The sequence below is a fragment of the Myotis brandtii genome, unplaced genomic scaffold, assembly GCF_000412655.1.
Source record: "Myotis brandtii unplaced genomic scaffold, ASM41265v1 scaffold36, whole genome shotgun sequence".
Classification (NCBI taxonomy): domain Eukaryota; kingdom Metazoa; phylum Chordata; class Mammalia; order Chiroptera; family Vespertilionidae; genus Myotis; species Myotis brandtii.
In genome coordinates, this window is record NW_005363836.1 from 2,027,509 (window position 1) to 2,051,553 (window position 24,045).

A 24,045-nucleotide genomic window follows, 5' to 3' on the forward strand; every position below is an offset into this window, starting at 1 on the left:
ATATGGCTAAGTGACCATCCAACCGTCCGACCTGCTGGTAGGTATGACACACATTGACCACCAGGAGGCAAACATTCAATGCAGGAGCTGCCAAGCTACAGTGCCTTAGCAGCGGCAGTTCTCAGGTGACACACCCAGAACCAGAGAGGAGGGAGCCCGATTCCTCGTGGGGCTGGGCAATTCCAACAGGCTGTGGGACCCCACCTGCTGGAGGGACCCCGCTCACTCCACAGACCCCCTTCAAGGGACCACGGGAGGTTGGATCCAGCGCATGTCTGGCTCCTCTTGCCCAGTCCCGCCCCACTAGCCACCTTCTAATTAATTTCCTTTCACTGTGCACAAATCCGTGCACCAGGTTACTAGTAGTTAATAAAACTGTACTGTACATTTAAGAGTTGCTAAGAGATTAAATCTTAAAAGTTCTAATCACAAGAAAATAAATGTGTAGTTATGGATGGGCCTAGTCCTGAGCTATCACTGCATTCAGCCAATGACCATTTTAACATTTTGGGGCTCTGTAAAACTTTTCCTAGTGCTGATAATTTTTCTTTAGTTAATTTTTTAGCTTGTTGAAAGTCTGAAATATTTACTGTTGCAGAACAATGACTTGACTTTCCTAATATATTGGACATTTTAATGTGCTTTTTGACCATTATAGCTCTTTCCTTCTTTAGAACTTTTGAGGAAGGCAGGCCTATGCCTTGTGATGCCATGTTATTGCCCATAAGCTCAACTTGGAACAGAAGTGTGGTGTCTTCCTCTTCCAGCATGTACCTTTCAAGGCTTTATGAATCATGAAAAGGATGTTAACATTAGATTAAGATGTGCTGGTCTTTACAGAATATGGCTCTATGCTGTAGTCAGATGGAATAACTACTCCGAAGATATTCATTAGTAAGTATAATTTTGAAATATCTGTATCTAAATTCCTATTCAAAGATCCACCAAGGGAAATAATATTTGTTGAGGTTTGACTCAGGAAGGACAGGTTCTAAAATTTACTCATAGATGAACTAGCATCTTATTGATTTTATCTTTCGATTTTTTAATAATGTTTTAACTTCCCTGTACTTTGGGCTATATTGAAACATGTTATAAGGAACAATCTTATGAAAGAGTACTGTGAGAACTACACACTTCCTGTTGAGTTGTTCCTCATAGCTCGCAGTGATATTCTGAGATGACTCAGTGGAAATCCTTCTCCATTCTGACTAACAGAATCAAGGAAGTAAGAACTATAAGTTTTAACCTTATGGTCCATGAAATGAATAACTGATCCTGTTTCTCTTGTTGTGTCAGCTGCTATAAATCTTAGAATTATTTTTTTTACCAAGCTTCAAACTTATATAGAAATCATCTTACAAATGTTATGATCTAACCTTATCATTTGCTTCAGATTTCTCCTATTTATCTTGATTTACTAAATACTTCTTTAAAAGCTGCTTTAAATCCCTTCCGATATAAAACAGACTGTTAATAATGAATTATGTTTGAATGCATTTTCTTTCCACACTACAAAGCCTTTCTCAAAACAATGAGTAAGCCTAAGGCAAGGATCTAACATAGTCATAGTTTAGGGTCTTTGGGAAGTGAACAATAAAATGAGATGGAGTTGACAGTACAGGATATTTATTAAGGGATATCCTTGTGATAAAACCCTGGAGAAGGAAGAAAGAGGGATTGAACAGAGCAAGATGATAAACTGCAGTACATACTGCTCAACAGCTTCAGCTGCCTACGGCCAAATGACCCATCAGAGTCACTTTCCTTAGGCTGAAAGAGAGGGGCCTTTATGCTTCCTGCTCAATCAGTCATCAGATACTGGTTGCTCTAGGCAGAGGTTGACTTTGGGCAAGGTGGTTCTCTAGGCTACCTTCAAAAGGGTTGACCATTAAATACCATTGGCTAATGTCATTTACTTGACACCTTGCAAGCCCATCCTTGTAAAGAGAAGCATAGCACACCATCTATCACTGAACAATTAGGTAACTTGATTTATTAGCAACATCCTATATAATAAAAGCCTAATATGGTAAGTGTTTAGTCGTCCACTTGGCTGTTCAACCAATCAAAGAGTAATACTAGTATGCTAATGATATGTTAAGGTTGCTCAACTGCTCACTATGACATGCATTGACCACTAGGGGGCAGACAGTTGACTGGTCAGCCAGTTGCTATGACGTGCACTGACCACCAGGGGGCAGACGCTCTAACCAATAGGTTAGCTTACTGCTGGGGTCCAGCTGATCAGGACTGAGCGAGACAAGCCAGACACATCCTGGAGCCCTCCCGCAGTCCCTCCCTGGCTGGCCAACATCTCACATCCCTCCCTGGCCCTGATCATGCACCAGTGAGGTCCCTCGGCCTGGCCTGCACACTCTCACAACCCAGGACCTCTCAGGGGATGTGGGAGAGCCGGTTTTGGCCCAATCCCGCAGGACAGGCTGAGGGACCTCACTGGAGCACGAATTTGTACACCGGGTCTCTAGTATTACTTATAAGTAATTTTTTCACTGAGTTTGTTAGCTAATTTCTAACCCTTTAAGCAAAACCCAAATTCACCACATTCTTCAAATTCCATGAGCACATGCATTGTTAGGCTCAGTTGGTGAAAGAAAAACATGGAGATAAATAAAGCACACTTGCAGAGTAAATACAAGACGCTACTGTCTGAAAATTGTTTTGCATGGTGCACAATGGAAGTGTTCTACAAATGCTATGAATATATGTTTTTAATTTTTTAATTGAAATCTCTTTTTTACCTTTCAAATCAAAAGCTAAAAATCACAATGGATTTTTTACTTATTTATTTTTTGGTCATCTGTCTTTTTGGTTTTGACTGCCATGGACCTTAAGACCTTCTGAGGCCTCATCTTTCCAATGAGAACATTAGAGTTTAGAGAGGTTTGATAATTACCCACTTCATGAAGAAAATTTTAGAATTGAATCCAGGTTTTCCGACCCATATCCCAGTGTTTTTTCTCCTTCATTGCTCCATTCATTAGAGCTATTGATATTAATAGCTCTAATAAATCAATAGCACCAACGAATTTCCCATGCACAATGTCAGCCTTGGCATGATATCCCGTTTATTCCCCCTTTCTAAAATGATTTTAAGTAGCTTCTTTGAGTACATAGTTGCAACAATTAAAGATGAGCTTTATTTTTTATCAGCCAATGTTTGTTTGACATCAGTGATTACTACCCTTCTTTCAATTGCTAAATTTCTTTTTCTTGGTGAGTAAAGGCTTAACAAATTGTTTGGCAAAGAACATACACTTCAAAACTATCCAGATACACTGAGCACCAGACAACAGAACAAATTCAGAGACTGAAGAGATGAGCACATCAGTTTATTTCCGTTCTTTGAGAGGAAATGCAGCTTAAGCAGCCTTGACTTTTCATGACATTTGCTTAGTTCTTGAATTGACTGACAAGCCTATTAATGGATTCCCTGAACTTTATTAATGTAATTGGAAAACTGCTCACATGCCAATCAACTTCTAATAAGTAATTATGCTCATAAATATGTAAAATTATTAGCTTTTAATTTGTCCCAAGCACATGCTTTCAACATAGTAACCAATTTTCTTCTAGAGGAACAAAACGTAATACTGGTAAAACATTCAATGAGTGTGTTCCTAATACGCATTCCCTGAAGTGGTACTCAAAAGTTCACCATCATCAAATGGCTAGCAAAAAAGAATGCCAGAGTAAGGCGTGCAACAGCTTTTAAAATGTGCATAATATTAAACAGTCTATGTAACATAAGGTTATAAAGAAATCCTATGGAAATCAAACAAGTTTCTAGGCAGGGCTTATATATCCATAATCTAGTTTAAAAATCTCCTCCAAACATGGAACAAGAAAGAATGAGAAAAAATGAAAGAGGGATATATTCACGATATAAAATACATCATTTAAATCTACAATAAGCAAAAATTTTGTATCTCAAGTCACTCAAATATATTATTGTCCAAGTTTACTTTTTCTTATGTAATAAGAATCTTTTGTAGTCTCTGAGCTAGAAACACAGGTCAAAGGGCACTGAACTACACAAGAGAATCAGATTAGGCCTAGATACAGAAGAAATGTGTTTCTGACTTATAACCTCATGTTAGTTTTTGAAGCTGGACAAAATCCTGCCCTCTGGAATCTCTGGATAATCTCTGAATAAAGGTGGGCTTTGGTGAAAAGTACTATCTTCTCCTATGCTTTTAAAGAAGGGGCTTCTTACAGTTAGCAATGATCATAATAAGAAAAGCCAATGAGAAAATTCACTGATTTAATTCTCCATTATACTTTCTTCCTTCAAGTTAATAGCTTAATTAATAAATTTAATTTTTATCACAGTTAAAATATTTACTAACAATTGAAGTTGTATTTGAATTCAGGTTTACATTTATATAAGGAAATAGATTAACAATCTTTTCCAGATATAAGCCACTTGCATAAATTAACACTTATTAGTCGTGTAAATTATTAGAAGGGTTAACTCAGAGGTAGTACAAATAACTTGCTTACTCAGCATTCCTGTTAGGAATAAAACATGTGTTCACTGGCACCACATTATCATACAATTTGTTATTAATTTTACTTAGAAATGCTGCAATGTCATTTTGAGTTCCACAACATAATATTTCTATGCAACCAAACCATGATTAATCTAAAACGCACGAGGAAATAATGTAAATGGCAAAAATATACATTTTCCATTCTATTTGCATTATAATTTCATTTTTCTTGAGAAGCATTTGTGTTCAGAATAAATATGCTCTTACATTTTAGTGTGCAAGAAAAATAACATAATTTGATGATTCTGTTTGTATTGGAGATTGCAAGTTAGCTAGCATGATTTATGATCTACTGAAAGTATGGCAAAGTAGAAAGCATTCTGTACCATATTTTTTCAATTACTCTATATTTAAATTAAGTATTTCTAGAAGGCTGCTTCTTTTCATTGTAACTTTAATCAAAGTAAACAGAAATTGGATTGAGACAGAATGTTGGAAACCTGTGGAATTACTTTTAAAGAGTTATTCTCCATATTTTAAAAAGTTCTAATATTTTAATGCATCCCTCATGGGTTATCAGATATTTATTTTAATGTATCAATCATGGGTTCTCAAAGATTTATTGAAGGGGTAACTCAAAGGAAGATAAGAAGTGAATCATACACAAAAAATCACAATGTGATGTGAATTGATTTTATCTTGGTATGTGGTGATTCATATGACTATAATACCCATTACACTTAATGGAATCTAGGAACATAAATCCCTGAAGACTATGACCACATGTCTTTCAACATTGTCAGTTACTTCTGAATAATTTTGCTATCTAAAGATTGAACATTTCTGCCCTAGCTGGTTTGGCTCAGTGGGCAGAGCGTCGGCCTGCAAACTGAAAGGTCCCAGGTTCTATTCCAGTCAAGGGCACATGCCCAGGTTGTGGGCTCGATCCCCAGTGGGGGACTTGAAGGAGGCAGCCAATCCATAATTCTCTCTCATCATGGATGTTTCTATATTTCTCTCCCTCTTCCTTCCTCTCTAAAATCAATAAAAATATATTTAAAAAAATAAAATAAATAAAGATTGAACATTTCTAAGCATAGTCCCTCCCAGTATAGCAGTTATGGAAATGCATACCTTGCACAGTTAGATGCACCTGCATTGTTCTCGGCGTATGTTGAGTCTGAACAGAACACGTGTATGGGCCATCATCTGTCACATCCACATTTTGTATCTGGAGGCTGTAGTCCCTTTTATTCAATGTTGAAATTGAAACTCGAGGATCCACGGACCACTTATCACCTCCCGCAAAAATAATACTTGACCGGTTCAGCCAGGCACCCTTTGAAGCTCCATCTTCCAAATAACACCTACAAATTACCAGAGACAGAACACTATTAATCAAATGAAAATGAGAGACATTATCTTTGTTCTGACTGTATTCTCATCTGATGAATTATAGCACTTCATCACATCCTAACATCAGACATAAACACGGGAAACATGAACACACTGGTAGGTCTCCATTCCCAATACAAATGTGAAACAATACCTGCATACAGTTTTGTTTTGTGAGAGCATGTGTGCGTGTGTTTTCATTGAAAGCCAGTCAAAATCAGTTTTCATTCTTTCTGTGTGACAAGTAAATTTAATAAGGCTAAATTAGTTCATGTAACAATTTCTGACATTAAAACACATTCTGTTATTTGAAATAATAAATAGGAAATGTGTACAAGTGAGCCTCTTTCAACCCAATCCAATTCTGAATATAATGTACCAGATGCAGAAAGCAAAGCATAGAATATAGTACCATATACATGTTTATTTTTAAAATCTCCTGCATTTTCAGAGTGGTAAGTTTGCACACTAAAATTATAAGCTGCATTTCACTGATAATATTGCTGCTGTAATTAAATGTAGCAATTTTAGTAGTAAATTTTTGTTGCCTTTTCAATGAACCGACCAGCAGTTTTTCCAGGTAGCATTCATTTATTCAATAAACATTTATGAAGCATCTACTACTTATGGGTTAAAAAAAAAAGATATTATCCTTACTCTTCTAAATGTTTAGTCTAGTAAGGAAGACAACCAAACAATATAGTTAATACTGTACATTAATAAAAAATAATGTTATTAATTCAAGCTAAGATCCATGAGAGACAAAAGAGGGTTACTTGACTCAGTAAGGGTGTTGGGGTATAGGATATGGCTTTCTGAAATAGGATAGGATAGGAAATGCCCGAGCTAAAGCAGTGAGAAGTGGAAGACGTAGCCTTTTAGACAGAGGTGCTATACGCGGGCCACACCAGGGAAAGGTGAGAGAAACAGGCATTCCCAGGATGTACAAATAAGCATGAGCTATAAGGGAAAGATGAGAGAGGCAACTGGAATGGTAAACTGGAACCAGAGGATGATGATAGTAAGCATGATGACAGTAGATTTTGAGGCCAAATTTGAAGCCATTTATTCAAAGTTGTACTCTGTAACAAGATTCAACTATATAGCTTTGACTCTGATAGAAGTCAGGCACATCAAGACTTAGAACAGAAGGCTCTGGTCATATGTCAGTGATTTTGCTGAGGCCTGGAATTCTGTTTCATCTGGAAAACATTCTGATACAAATTAAAGACTGGTTCTCTTAAATGAGTACAAAGCGCAGCTACAGAATGAAAATACACACACATCGAAATAGTTTGACAGCATTTCGACAGAACACCTTGGGGGACTGAACACAGTGGTTGAGATTGCTCCAAAATTGCAAGCTGAATGCAGCAGGGCTAGGTTGCTGCCAACTGCATGAAACTAATCAGTGGGTGAAAAAAATAAGGAACAGGGTACATTGCAGAATCTCATTTGTAGTCAGCTTCACCATCTACAGAATCCAAACTAGTGGAAGTCATGAAGGTCACTGTTCATTGAAAAGTTTTTCTTTATATATGTAATGAAGAAAATAAAACCCACTTTAACGATATAATTAAACAATTATAGTGTATTTCTATTCTTTTAAATATGCAGAAAGAAGATAGAGGATGCCTATTTCCCATTTTACAAGATTGCATTTGTACTTTTGGGTACAATACTAACACCACTACTAGGGTTGTGATAATTCCAACGTTTGTATTTACCATCTGGATTTGTGAAGTTTATTGTGTGACCTCTCCATTCATGGCTTTCACACATTATCTGGTGCTCATAACAACCCTGTGGTGTATGGATTGCTATGTCTAATTCATCACCAGGAAATAACTGGAGCTTTGGTTATATGACTTGCCCTAGCCACACCAGTAGTGAGTGGCAAAGTTGAATATATAATTGAGTCAAATATTTCTGCATCTAATGCCCTTTCCACCATAATGCATGCAGATCAAAGACTTTTCAAATAGGTTTCAGAAATGGGAAGATGATTAGAATGTTGCAGATATTACTGCAAGTAATTTCTTATTTACTGAATATGACCGACTACTTAACCTGTCCTATTCTAAAGGAAGCAGAACATTAATTATTAATGGATATTTGACCATGAAAGTCTGATTTTGAACACTCTGCTCTGCATTTCCCTCTCCCTAGAGGCAGAAGCAGCTTTTCCTTTATGTGGGGGGTAGGAGAGAACCACGGAGATTAACTAGCCTTTAGACAGGAGCGCTTTCATAGACCTGATCTGGGTTGTAACTTCTAGTCTTAGCGTAAGCACTGCTCCTCTGTTCTGGCATGTCAGGGACCTTCAGGAAGAATAGAAGTTATGTTCTACTGTGAAAGTGAAAAAATGAGCCCTTATGTCCTCTGGGTTTAGGTAACTATATTTCATAATTGCTATTGGTCCCAACTCAAAGCTTTTGAAGACATACATTAGAAAAATCCTCAAATGAGACTCAGAAAAAAAGAAGAAAAAAACACCATTTTTTTTATTATTTCCTTGGATTGCTGCATAATTATTATCAAATTATACTACTGAGTTAGAACTTAAATAACTCAACTATATATGGATTTCATCAATTGGAAGTAGCAAGTCTTTCTATTTCATAAAAATCATAAGATACTTATATAGAGTTTATATATTTTAAGGTAAACTATAAGATGATTATATAAAATATATGAAATAGGCCAAACAAATAAATCTATTCCTTGAGAATAACACCTATGTCCTCTACCCCCACATTCACCCTATTTTTTCCCTTTACAATACAAAGGACTCTACCTGGCATGTGTGCTGTATTAAGAAAGAATCCTGGAGGGAAGGAAGGAAGGTATCATGAACAGAGCCAGTCAGCTTGAACGCTTAACTGTGGTGATAGACTATGCATTCTTAGAGTCGGACATCAGCAAGGGTGAGAGATTCTACCTGTTTAGGATGGAGTAATTCCTGTGTGAGGGAGAGGTTGGTGAAACAAAGATAGTCATGTAATTAATGAGAGCAGGATAAAGCCATAATTCTAGGTAACAAACTCAGATCTTTTTATCCTCTCCAGATTTCTAAATGGAACATTTTAGGAGCCAGTGAGCTTAGGATCCCTGTAAGTATAGACAATAAAATAATAATAAAAATGTTTAATAATGAATACATCCTTTAACTGAGTATGGCATGAATTTTCTTAAAAGTGTTTTCTTTATTTCTTTTTTTAAAAAAAATCTTCTCCATTATCTACTTTATAGGGAGATGAGTGAAGCAGTTCAAAAATACACTCCTCAGCATAAGCTGTGTTAGCACCATGACAAATACTTCAATTTTCAGTCAATCATCCGGATGTTTTGTATACATAGTTCCAAACATCTGGTTGTTAGAAATATAACAGCTATGTGGGGAGGATGGGTGAAGGGATGAGGAAAAAAAAGAGAAAGAACCCATTGACCAGGACAACAGTGTAGTGATTATGGGTGGGTGGAGGCGGAAGAGGGTATAGGGAGAATAAATGATGATGAAAAAAAATAAAATTTAATTTAGTTTCATAATTTTTTTAAAAAATAAAGAAAGAAAATAGCTGGAATATTTATTTTGTTTCACGATTGTTAATTATATCAACCCAACTTTGGGTTGATAAAATTAACCCAAAGTTAACGCTTTTCTAATCAGAATTGCATTTACTTCTGAACTCTCTGAAGGAGCTCCTTTATAAATGACATTACCACATATTAGCAGGTCCCTATTTTGGGAGCAATAAGTTCTATTTGGTATGATGCTAGTTGATCAAACTGATGTTGGAATATTCTAACTGACTCTGTCTGTGATATTATCACCTGTGGTGATTAAATATGAAAGTTGGACCTCAGAGAGTTTAGTAGAAATTAGCATAGTTAGGTTATTTATTATTTTTTAAAGCTCTATTAGGGAAAAAGCCTATGGCTGCTGAGGAATGATTTGTTTCACTTTCATATCTCTAATGCCCTATAACACGTTCCAAAAACATAATCCTTTGCACCATTACCAGTACGCTACACACCAGGATTTATTCAAGTTTATGGAAAGAGACCAGCTTTTCTCTAGACACGGTGACTAATGAAAGTTCTCATCAAAGGTACTAACTAAAAAAAGAAGAAAATTCTTTTATTAATTTCCCTTGGATTCAAAACTATGCCATGTGAAAACAATATTGCTGTGAAGAAACTGGCTAGCTACCTTCATGGCTGTCTTTTCATGGTATCACAAAGTTCTAAATTTGACAGGAGAGCTTTTAAAAGAATACAGAGAAAATAAAATAAATAAATTCAGAACCCATACAACCTCCATGCTAATTCTTGCATGCAAAGAGAGCATTGATATCCTGAAGTCCAGGCCACAATGAAAGGAAGTAAAGCATAGATTAAAAGAAACAGAACAAATTCTATCTCTCTTTTACTTGTCTTTATTTTTAAGGCACTCTCTTTCTTAATGTCTTTCATGCCAGTTATTTACTTGATAACATCACAGGTAGACATAAACATAGAGATAGAGATGGAGATGGAGATGGAGATAGAGATAGAGATGATAGAGATAGAGATAGAGATCAATGTATATGAATATAGATAGACATGTGTATACATATATACATAAATAATTTTATGATTATATATTTAATATTTTCCAGATAATCATATCATGATATATAACATAGTGGTTGACTCAATACTTTAAGTTCTCTTTTACTACTATTATGACAAAATCTTATTTGTGGCAGAAACAATTATTGTTAACTTCTATTTCTTGGCAGGTGTAGGAGGTATAAGACTTTGTCAAGGAAAACCCACACAATCAATAGTTTGTCCAAATGAGCTTCAGTTACTTAATTAAGTACTCATGCCTTCTAAATAATGAGAATTGCATTTTAAATAAATACCTATGTAAAATGTACTTGTGCAGGTAACAGCTAAATACTATTATGTAGAAAATAATAGACTAACATTATTGTCTGCCAAATACTCTTGTAAGGGTATTACATATATTTCTCACTCAATCTTTACAACAACTCTTTGGGATAGGTACTGTAAAGTACCATGATAATGCTTATTTTACAGAGAGGAAACTAAGATACAGAGAGGTTAAGTAACTTACTGAAATGACTTTTTTATTGAAATTTGTACTATATACAAATAACTTTATTATGACAAAATTGAATTAAACCTTCAGGCATAAGCTATCTAGTAATATCAATGATACATGTACAGTGATTTTTAGAATGGAAATTATGATATGTTGGGCATATTTTACATCATGTAGCATAAAAAGGAAAACTAATTTCTAATTTTTTAGAGAATGAAATCCATTTCCTTTATATTTCCTTCTGGCACTTCTTTATAATAATAAAGATATATTAAAATATATTGGGTAAGAGACTGAAAGTTATCAGCTGGTTTCTAATTATAAGAAAAAATTCTCAAACAACTTAAATATTTTAATATTTTAAATCAAAAGAAAATAATAAAAACTTTTCAAGTAAAAAAAATAAAACTTCTTGCTTTTTTTTTTTATGAGATCTAAACCTAATTCCTAAAAGATGGGAACTTTAATGCAATCAAATGATAGTGTAAATTTATGTCTTTTAGTCTTACTTTACTCTGCAATTTAAATTATTTAAGTCTTTATTAAAAATAATATTTACTCAACATTTTCAATGTCTAGGAAATCATTAAAAGTTGGTTTTGGATTAATCACTAAATTTTAAACATTAAATTCACTTATTTCAACTTGTAATTAAACCATGTTTTACTATAATACTACAATTTTATTTATCTTACTCTTTCCACTAGCTTATGTAAGTTGAGCCTCCATGTAAGCAAAATATCAATGTTTAGTAATGGCAACAACAAGGAGTTTTTACATTTAGAATACTTGAATACATTATTTGTAAAACATTCAACATATAAATTAGCATTTATGAAGTAAAATAAATATGGGTAAAGAGAGCCTGTACCTTATCCTATATAATACAGAGGTAATATGCAAATTGACCATCACTCCAACACACAAGATGGCCGGCAGGGGAGGGCAGTTGTGGCGATCAGGCCAGCAGGGGAGGGCAGTTGGGAGGGACCAGGCCCACAAGGGAGGGCAGTTAGGGGCGGCCAGACCAGCAGGGGAGCAGTTAGGTGTCAATCAGGCTGGCAGGGAGTGGTTAGAGTGTGATCAGGCTGGCAGGCAGAAGCAGTTAGGGGCAATCAGGCAGTCAGGCAGGTGAGCGGTTGGGAGTCAGTAGTCCTGGATTGTGAGAGGGATGTCCGACTGCCCATTTAGGCCCAATCCTGGTGGGATCAGGCCTAAACGGGCAGTCGGACATCCCTTGAGGGGTCCCAGCTTAGCAGGCTGGGCTAAGGCACACACACCTCTGTGCAAGAATTTTGTGCACCAGGCCTCTAGTAACTAAATAAAATAGGAAAGTCTGATTGGTAAAATGACTTCATTTTCGGCCTACTACTGAAGTCTAATCATCATCTTGTCTTGATAATAATAAAAAGTTTCATTAGCTGATTGATAACTATGGATGGACTAAGAGGAATGGAAAATACTTTAATGCTTGGTCACATTTAACATTCACAGAGCCTTTTGAGAAGTAGGTAGATCTTATCTTCACATTAAGAGTGGTGCACGCATGAATGCAGGCTTGATGAATGAGGCAGAGATTGTAAAAAGGACAAGGTGTTACATATTGAGGAAGTTAGTTTAGGACTAGCTTTGTTCAAATGACTTTAAGCATGAATAGAATTGGAAAATGTTTCCGTCGTTTCTACTTTTTGTTTTTGAATCCAACTAAACCAGCTTGCTTTCTCCCACGTGGACTTGAATGTGAGATACTTGGATCTGGAAGGGCTTCAAAATTTCTGTTAACTAGCAGGTGCTCTGAACCGCTGTGGGGAGAATTCTGTCTGCAGTGCTGCTCCCTGGCAGATGCTTCCTGGAGAAGTTGGACTTTCACCTCAGGAGCTATAAAGGGAGTGAGCACTACATTCAAAATGCATGCAGGAGACGTTTAAAGTAACCGCATCTGAGAGGGAGAATCAAATCAGCCCAGAGACGTGTCCCGATAAAGCGCTAAGCTCCAGGCACACCTTGCTCTTCTGTCCTCCCTGGGAGAAAGCCAGTACAGACACCTCATTCTCAGAACCATGGAGTTCTGCATTCAAACAGTATCAGCAACTCTACTGCCTCGCATCAGCCATCTTTGTGTCTAAGTCATTTAGAAAGTATTCTATTTGCATATAAATACAACTGATAAAATAAGAAACATAAAAAATAGATATACAGAAAGGTATATACTTCTTTATAGCATTGGTGAATATGGACATTTAAAAAATAAAAAAATTATAAGAATCATTCTCTCTATGTTGATCTTTAAACTTTCTGCTGGTCACTGCTGGATTTTTCTTTCATTTTTTTCTACTAAAATATATTCTGAACACAAATTTTATTTTATGAATAAAAATGGATGCACAGTACAATTAATTGAAGCCAGACTTGCAATAATTAACTAAAGTAACCATTAATCCATGTGTCTATGTCCTTTTCTGATAAAATTGACTAAACCATATTTCAATATGATCTATGCCTTCAAATATATTAGGCAATGTACCTCAGAGGGAAAAAACAAAATGCAGTTTGGTTTTCCATGTGCTCCCTGAAAACAAATTTAAACTGATTATATTTTTGCAAAAGATGTTAAATGTTAAAAATAGTCTTCAATTTTAACTCTTAGCTAGATCACATGGACAATTCTTAGAGACTGCACATAATGTAGCAAGTTTAATATTGGAGTTCAAATGTCAGCTTTCTTGTGCACTATCCCTGGAACCTGGAGTAAACTTTACTCACCTTAGGTTTCTTACCTTTATCATGGGATTAGTAAAATTATTGATCTAAAATCATTATTATTAAAATTAAAATAGTTTGTTTAACATGGTGCCAGGTACCTGGTAAGTGTGTAAATAAAGGCAACTTTTATTAACCTACCTTCCTATGGTTAACTTTGTTTAAAAAACAAGACAAAACAAACTACCACCATCATCAATGACAACAAAAAGCCTGTGCTATAAAATATAAATGGAAGAAGGAATATGAGGCATTTGCAGAGCTTTGTTTATCTACATTGTCATAGTATAGGGCTGGTTCACAAGAAATGATTTTGCAGATAGATGAGTCATTACTTCCAGAAAAGCTTTTCTTCCCTTCGTACTTCCCTATCTTAAAGCAGAACTCACGTAGAAAAAGAGAGCTTTGGTGTTATATTTTTTTAATTGTACTTTGAAATTCATATAAATGTCTGATCGCTATGTTGTACCTCTGAAATCAATCTAGTATTGTATGTCAACTATAATTTAAAAGAAATAAAAATTACTTCTCACTTAGTAAAAAGCATATATATTGAGACTCAAAACTTAAGTTTAGAAACCAACTCCCTGGTTTACTAGAAAGTTAGGGGTCAAGTAATTCAATCTCTATTAAAGCTTAGTTACTTACTTGCAACATGGAGATAGTATTACCTGTTTTATGGAACTCCTATCTATAATAATAAAAGTGTAATATGCTAATTAGACTGGACAGCCTTCTGGACATCCTTCCAAATGACCTTGCAGATGAAGCCACAGCAGCGGGAGCTGAGGCTGAGGCAGCTGTGGCGGCGGCCAAGCCCCTTGCACAAATTTCATGCATTGGGCCTCTAGTTAAGTATAAGATCAGTTGAGTCCGTGCCTGGAAGGTAAACTTGCAAACTTATAAAGCAAAATATAAGTGTAAATATTTTATAATTATGATAAGTTTTATGAGTTAATTTTCCTCAGAACTATAGGACATGGTTATAAATCTCCACTTGGAGATTTCATGGGCACTGTGATCTTCCAAAGTTCAGTGAGATGAAGTAAAATGGTACCAATTTGTTTTCTCTTTGTTTTCAGGGTCAATAAAATGATTTTCTACACTATGGAAACTATTTTACATTTTTCAATTACCTAAAAATTTTATTATAAGCTGAGTTCCTTGCAAAAATTATAATTTCTGATTATTGTTATTATGGCTATTTAAAAATAAGGCTGTTAATTCTTTCATGTACCCAAGAAAAACTAATAACATAGTGATTTGATATTTGCTATCATCCACCTGCAAAATAATGAACAAGCTCTAGTCTAAAATAAATGCTATATTGTTTCTTTTTCTCCTAGACCTCATATTTTCATTCTACTTCTACCATAAGTTTGATCTCAATCAAATTTTATTTTTTTAGCTCTTTTATTGATACCTTATCTTCTTTGCAATAATATTAAATATGTAAATTGGCTATAAGAATTCTTATGACTGTAAGAATTTAAATGTAAAAAAAATATTCTGGATAAAGTTAGTTTTACAATTATTGATAGCATACAATTGATTAAATTATATTAAGCATTCTGATAAATATTTATTAAACTTTGTGTTTTACTTTGTGTAGCTAATGCTGGATGTCTTAATGAGGTGGTATTATCTAGACACATGGACAAACTTTTTTGAGTAAACATACTATACTAGAGACCCAGTGCACGAATTCGTGCACAGGTGGGTCCCTCGGTGTGGCCTGCAGGGATTGTGCCAGAACTGGCAGTCCAATGCTGCCTGCCACTCCTGCCTGCTGCTCTTGCTCATCCCAGCCCCGCTGCACCTGCTGAGGGCTCGTGCCCAGTCCGTCCTGATCGGGAGAGGCTCGCACTGCCACAGTGGCACTCACCAGCCATGAGCCCTGTGTCTGGCACCTGTCCAGGGGGGGAGGAAGGAGGGGACACAATTGGCCCTCTGGGTGGGTGGTGGGATGCCCTTGCTGGCCTTAGATCCGGATCCATCCTACTGACATTCCTGCCGATTGTTAGGAATCACCTGGTGGCCGCTTTTATATCGTTTCTTCCTTGCAGAGCGTCTAAGGAGGGGAAGTGGCCACGGTGCCTGAGGCTGACTTCCAGAAGGCTAGCAAGTGCTGGTCCACTGATTCCTGGCCTGTTCTTCAGAGATTGGACCTATAGGACTACTGAGGGAATGAGTGGCTGCTGCCGGGCTTGTGGGCCTCCGGGATGGGTTGCTCAGCTGAGTGGCACTCCACTGTGGGAATTCACTGACCACCAGGGGGCAGCTCCTGCATTGAGTGTCTGCCCCCTGGTCAGGTCATCAGTGTGTGTCATAGCGACCGGTCAACCAGTTGTTCGGTCATTCTGTCGCTTAGGCTTTTATATATATAGATGCTTACATGAAACTGGGTCCAGAATTAATTATGATAAATCCAGTTTTCTTAAATTAGACTATGGGAATGGAATGAGTCCTGTTATAGAGATGTCACTCAAATCTTTTAATCCATCAGAGAGATGTAAGTACTGTCACCAAAATCATTCCTAAGGCTCTGTCAGTTTATAACCCTATTATAACTTCCTGCCAATATGTTGAAAAGCAATTTGGAAATTATCTATTTATCGTCTCAACATCAACACCAATATTTTAAATAAACTTCTTGTTTTATTGTGTGAAAGTTTTATACTTTGGGCCATGCTCCGTGATATGTTTCAAAGATTTTGTGAAAGAAGATTTAAAAGCTGGAGGTATGAATTGGAACAAATCCAACCACAGACCTACTCTCAGGCAGGTCACTTTTAGGGGAAAATATATAAAAAATTAAGAACAATAACATTTTTAAAACTGTCAGTTCCTACATAGGCCTTGGAAAATCATTAAACACCCTTTGGGTATTTATACCACAGTTTAAAACATTTTGATATCTAAAATACTATATTTTGTGTCTTTTTCTGCTGTTCAGCTATTGAACTTCTTATTTAAAGCTATCAGCATATTTGTCTCCAATTTTTCTCCTTTTCCAACTTCAGATTCTGTCTGCCTCAGGGTAAGGAAAACAGAAGACTGGATTTGTGTGAGAATTATTGGAATGTTAGTTTACAGATTAATTTTAGTACCCCAAAGACGTTATTTATAAAGAGAAGGTCCTTCTTAAATATAATTTCAAAAAGTCTTTCACTTTCGTTGGTTTTTTAAGATTATGCTTACAGCTACTAAAAATCTGTTGAATACAAAACAAAACTTGGTTGAGACAGGCTATATTATAATTGTCCATATATCAGTAAATTAAAATTATTTACCTCATCTCTTAAGACTAACAATAATAATATCTGAATTTTGCTGAATTCCATGAGTTTGATTATTCATTTGTATTTCTTAATATTTAAACACACTTGAAAATTTTAAGCCAGTACCCATGGATTTTAAATATTTCTTTTTAAACATAACCTTGGTAGTCTCTTGAGTTTCTTCTCTTTTTGAGAAATCTAAAATATACTTATCTTTCTAGAAGATCAACTCTTTTGTTATTGTTAAATCTTTGCTGCCACAAGATATGTGTGTGTATTTCAAGAGCTGTGTTTGTGTATATGTGAGCAAGTGTGTGTGTGTGTGTGTGTGTGTGTGTGTGAGAGAGAGAGAGAGAGAGAGAGAGAGAGAGAGAGAGAGAGAGAAGACATTTGATGCAAAAACTGATAGGAAATGAAAATGAATATTTATAATTACAAGGATGGAAATTTTGAATATGTAACCAACATTTAATTTATATTCTTTACATCTGACTAGTTGCCTACAGAAAATTCCAGAGCCTCCAACTCTTGCTGGAGGATCCATCCAGCAGTAGTCTCTAGTGGACAGCTGGACCTGTCATATCTCAGTGCCTGGCTGGCTGAGGAAAGGAAGTGCCTCCAAGGGATGTAAAATTCCACTGTGATTTGTGAAAAGCTGAAATTCCAGCCATGAATTTCTGGCTGGGCCTCTGTTTATTAGATCACTGTTTATTCTCCTACCCCCATGACTGAATTCTCAAGGTCACAATTCTGTGATATTGGCCATTACCTTCTTGAGCCACTCTAAATAGTGAACCTCAAGAGTCAAGAAGAAAAGTATCACTGTAATGTCCTCTAAAAACAGGTGAATTGGAATCTGGTGAAATGTTGATATGCTTTCTCCAAGAATAACTGTACCCTTAATTCAAACAACATGGGGTTGAATCACAATTCTTCCTGACTCCTACTAACCTTAGAATTTGGAGACTATTTAATTTTTCTTCTAAGTTTTCACACTTGATTCTTTAAAATGAGGAAAGTAATATGTTCTTGAAAGAGCTATTTTGAAGATTAACTGAAATGCCCCATGTGATAATACCTAAGCACTTAACCTTAAATACCATTGCTTTGGGAAACTCATCCTGACATTTCTATTCCATGCCCCAAGGCAGGTTTAATTGACCTCTCCTAAAGTCTGCATTGCCCCAGCACATTAACTATCTTGTTCGCCCCTTGCTGTGAAATAGTTTTTATTTATTTATTTGTTTTAAATATATTTTTATTGATTTCAGAGAGGAAAGGAGAGGGAGAGAGAGATGGAAACATCAATGATGAGAGAGAATCACCAATTGGCTGCCTCCTGCACACCCACTCTGGGGATCCAGCCTGCCACCCAGACACATGCCCTTAACTGACATGAAACCCAGGACCCTTAAGTCCACAGGCTGATGCTCTATGCACTGAACAAGACCGGCTAGGGCTGAAATCGTTTTTTAAATCATTTATTAACTATGCTAAATCATAAAGGACCCTAGTAGTTGACTGGTTCATTGTGATGTCCTGCAACAAGCGCATTTCTGTCACATAGTTAATGCCTAAAAGATATTTTTAATACTATGAGAACTCTACATAAAGTACTGTGAGAATGGTGCAAAAAAGAAACAACAAACTGCTGGGAACAAGAATGGGGCGGGACTAGCACAGAGCCAGCATTGACATTCACCTTATTCCCATTGTACTTCAAACCTTTGCTCTTGGTTATCCTTAAGGTAAGAACACACAGAAATCTCTGGATTTCCTCCATGGTTCAAAAAATGGAATATAGCATGTGGAACAAAAGGCTGTGCTCACTATCTACAGAGGTTACTTGTACCTGCCCCTTCATTTTACCATAAAAATAATTTAGTGATGCAAAAATCTAGCTTTGATGTACTGAAAGTAAAACAAACCTCCATTTGTCTCAGAAAAACAAATAGAAGCCACTCACATAGTGTTGTATTTTCTCAGAACATGTGATCAAAACTCAGGAGCTAGTTTAAATAGTCAGTGAGAAAGAGTCATAAAGAAAACTTACTTGGTACATGAATAAATATATTGTTTAATTATGGGAAAAGCTTACTCATTTGGTTTTAATTTGATTGGAACAATATGATATTTTTAGATTATTAAATTTTTGATGATCTACACACATGTTGATTGTAAAATATTATTAATGTTTATGTCAATTAGGACAGAATTCTTACTTTATGACAGTAAGTCTTTCACTTCTTAAACAAAGAAAAATTTATTGTTCACTGTCATTAAAATTATCTGCATTTTCTTGCTGAACACACTAGTCATTACTGTTAGTATCATTTGTAGTTAACATAATTCATATTTGAGTAACATCATTAAACATAATAAATGTACGTAGTAGTAACTTAGAGAAGAAAAGAGTAAGAATGGAAATTTAATACATTTTTTTAATTAGAAATATAAAATGTAGTACCTCTGAAATTTTAAGGGTTATTACATTTATTTTTTTTTCACTTGAGATATTTTCCTTCTCAAAGACTGTTTTGTTCCTGAGCTGGTTTCCTGTGTATGAAACTCCTTACCGTTTACTCTACAGTTCTCTACCTTAGCCATTAATCTCTCACATGAAGCTGCCAAAAATCTTTTATGAAAATCGAAGTGTACTATATCCACTTTTCTTATCTTTCACAGCGCATTATTTTCAAGCAGCCCAGCAAGTTAGTTAAGCATAAACTGCCTTGTAAAATTCATGTTGGAAATACAACCACGCTTTCCTCAGCTTTTATTCTGTTACCAATATTTCACAATTGTCTTTGCAATCAATACCGAACACATGAGGCTATTGTTTCCTGGCTTGCTTGTCTCCTGAGCTCCTTAATTCATGACTTGCTTCTGATTCAAAATCACTTCCTAGATGTCATACTATATATACACATGCATCCTTTTTTTCCTCTCTAATTGGCCTTTCTAATTATGAGCCCTTAAAAAAAACTATTATATTTCTTTGTTTTCTATAAAACATTAGCTTACCATATGTATGTTTTCAGGATTTCAAATCAAAATGGTATAATTCTTTGACAGTCTACCTTAGTTTGCATGCACTTAGTACAAAAGAAAAAAAAGATGAATTTAAATATATATGACTTTATGAAGAGCTAATAGGTTTTCAGGTGACATTTTATTGAGTTATGAGCAAATGAATGAATAAATTTCCTTTGAAATACACACCCACCCAACAATGAAAGTAAACCATTGTTGCCAAAGCATACTTCAGATTTTTTAAAACCCCAAATTGTCCCAAATTGTCTTACAAATAATGAGAAACATTTATTTTTCATCTTTAGTAATGACTGAAAGTCATGATTATCTAATAGGTTCTCAGTGACCCTTGTGAAATGAGTTGGTCATCCCAATCAGTTATTAATGGACAGGCAACTATAGTGGAAAATCACCAATAGTATCATTAAATAAACTCCACTTTATATTTAAACACAGAAAATAAAGTGAAACTGAGCTATATTTGTCTAATCTCATTGAGAAATAATCATGCTTCAAAATGCATTCAAGATTGTTATTTTGAGATAGAGTCTGAGTTAGTTCCTATTTCAATCCCCCTTGCAAATTTACTTTTTAGTTCTAGCTATGTAAGTATACTAGAAAATTAAAAGACAAATACAAAAAAAGTCCCCGCTTTCAATAAGCTTACTATCAAGAATGGAGGATATGCAAAATATTTACACCACGATAGACATGATAGAAGTGTCATAAGAGACAGAATGGTATAGAACTTTTAGATGGTGAGAATATATCTCATTGCATTAGAAGAATTAGAAAAACTACTAAAAATAGGGAAGGAGGAAGGTAAAAAGCCAAATAGAAGATAAAGAGGGAAAGCATAAGTCTCCCTTGTGTAGCCTGAGTTGAAGTTAGGATTCTTAAAACAGACAGAATATTCAATTAGAAGCTATTATCTTCACCACCAATCATGAAAGACTAGTCTAACTTGTCAATATAGAAAATTCATAGGAGAAGATAGATGGGAGAGCCATGATCAAGATGAAATTGTTAGTCTTGAAAGAGGTGGGGGGGTCTAGTATAAGACAAGAGTGAACAGATGGCATTCTTTTCAATTGTAAAAACTTGTATATCTAGAAATATCCAAGTACTCCCTAAATTTGGGAAAATTAGAAAGAGGACTTGGCTTGAGGACAGAGATAATAATTATTTTTTAACATATTGCATTTGATACATAGGTACCATCACCAGGAGGAGATGGTCAACACGTAATTATAAATGCAGTCATTAGTAAATAGACATATATGGAAATTATTCACAATAGGTGTAAGTATGGTCATGCTATGGGGCATTATGAATAAAAAGGAGTTTCAAAGACAGAAACTTAGAGCGATACCACTAATTTTGGTACTGAGAATGATAGGACAAAAACATATTTTAACATGAAAATCAAGAAAAATTTTAATAAGGAGTGTCTTTAAGTGTCTAATACTATAGAGAAGTCAAAAGGGACTGAAAACATGTCATTAACTAGAAGATTACTTCTCAGTACATTTTTGAGAGCTGTTTCAGTGCAGTGATGAAGTAAGGATGTAAGTATTTTAAGAGGTTTTAGTGGAGAAGAGAATCAACAGAAAACTATAATTTTATAGTTTTTATAATGTATAGTTCTTTTATAAGAATTAGATTCATGTAAAATTGAAACTTGATCGCTTTCTCAAGCTTTCTCCCTTTCAATCTCATTGCATTTTAATGTCTCTATTATTTCTTTAGCATACTACCTATATACAGCAGGCTTTCATTAGAGAAAATAATGACTAATTAGATGATCTTGTGCATCCCTAAGCTGTAGCCTTTGAAAGTGTAAATGACAAACTCACACTTTGGTCCTGTTGAATTGGTAAGCATTATTTAATTACCAATAATACTATTCTGAAATTTTTATTCAAAGTTTGTCTTCAGCCAACTAACATTTTTGTACAAGTTTCTTTAGAGCCTAGTCAATATTTCTGTCCTCAAAATAATATATTTATTGGATATTTTTTCATCTCATTTAATTGATTTGGATAATTTTAAATGTATAGATGCAGGATAGCATCTGACACCATTTCCTACTCACTTAGGACTTTAGAAAAGATAATGCTTAGATTGTTTATTTCTCATCATTAAATTTTCAATTAGTGTGTGGGTGGTGGGGTATTTTTAATCCTTAAAATGTATTTCTCTATTTCCTGTCGGTATAAAAAATGGTTATTTAATAGCCAGCTATATTGTGTATTTTTGGAAAGCAAAGACAAACCAAGGGAGGGAGAATTTCTTTAAGGAAAAGGGCTTTGACATGAATTGATTTACTGATTATAATGAATCCAAATTCTTTATCTTTCTGAAAGAACATGAACTACAGTTCATAAATTCAGGCTTTGAAAAATTGAAAGAGGTATTCTAAAGTTGGTTGGATATAAGCCTAAATAAAATGAAAACATAAAAAAATTATGCTGACCTAAGCAATTACTGAGATAATTCGCATAAATAATAAACTGAGAATTAATGGACATTAAATTGAAGCTGAGGGAAGTGTTTGAATAATCATTATGGTCAAGGATCCATGCTTTTCTGACTTCCAAAAGGGAAATTCCAGGGATCAAGATATTACAAACAAAAATCCATACAAGCACATTGCAGAGAATACAAAGTCTAAAAATAAAATCAATCCTAATAAAAGTATTGCAGTCTTGTAGCTGTCAGCCACATGTAAATAATCAAATAACGATTACCATCATTTCATCATTAGTGATAAACTAAACACTAATCAACTATACACAAGTACTTTATAAAAGCTGAGACTTGGAAGGGCTGCAATGGAAAGATTAGGGGGAAAAAAACTAATGGCAAAGATTTGTCATCAGAGACCAACGCAGAGATCATCCATACCCTCCCACTTCCAATTACTATGTACGGATTCGAAAGTCGGGCAGTGAAGAAGGCTGGTAGGGAGAAAAAGATGCTTCACTTGAAATATTGTGTTAGAGGATAGCTCTATGAATATCCTGGACCACCAGAAAGCTGAACAAATGGGTCCTAGAGGAATTGAAGTCTGAAACATCCCTGGAGGCAACATGACAAAACGGAAACTCTCCTCTTTTGAGCACACCATAAGCCAGTAGGGTTCTTTGGAAAAGATGATAATTCTTGGAAAAGTACAGGCAGTAAGAAAAGAGGAAAAGCAAGTATGAGAGGAATTCACTCCATAAAAGAAGACATAGGCATGGATAGACAGGAGCAGAATAGGGCTGTTCTGAACAGGAAGTGTGGACATCACTCATTCATACAGACTCCAGGAGTTGGAGCTGACTCAATGGTACATAATACACACACTTTATAAAGCTTTTGCTGTTCCTATACATTACAGAAAAATAATATGGAAATTAATATTATAATACTACACACTAAAAATGAAGCTGAAATTTGAAATTAAGGTATAACTGAATCCAAATACCTGGCCCATTCTACTAGATTTTCCAAACTATTATGACACTACAGTTTTCATAGATATCTTTCAACATACCCACAAGCAACACTTTTTTTACCTAGCATGTTACAAAGAATTATCTGAATAAGTCCATAAAATAAATAATATATTTTGGTAGGCCTTCATCAGATCTTGAATTACTGGGTCCAATGACACAGTAACAGAACAGAAAGGCACATAATATTGTGTAGAAAGTAATTCTCTTATGTGGAAGTGGATACATTCTTTTTTATTATTATTACTAGGGGCCCGGTGCACAAAAATTTGTGCACTGGGGATGGGGTTCCCTCAGCCCAGCTTGCCCCCTATCACATACTGGGAGCCCTAGGGGATGTCCTACTACCTGCTCCCTGCTCCCCTTGGGGAGCAGGCCTAAGCCACAGTCTGGCCTCCCTTTGTGGGAGTCGACCGGGCTGATCAGGGGAAGGCACCAGCCCCATCACC

General features: G+C 35.4%; 1 protein-coding gene across 1 annotated transcript in view; it reads right to left on the bottom strand.

Moving 5' to 3' along the window:
- NEGR1 (neuronal growth regulator 1) overlaps positions 1 to 24,045 on the bottom strand; it is an 893,286-nt gene that overhangs the window by 558,105 nt on the left and 311,136 nt on the right. The window contains exon 2 of the mRNA XM_005871913.2: positions 5,649 to 5,881. Within this exon, the coding sequence (XP_005871975.1) occupies positions 5,649 to 5,881 (233 nt within the window). The remainder of the gene's footprint in view (positions 1 to 5,648; positions 5,882 to 24,045) is intronic.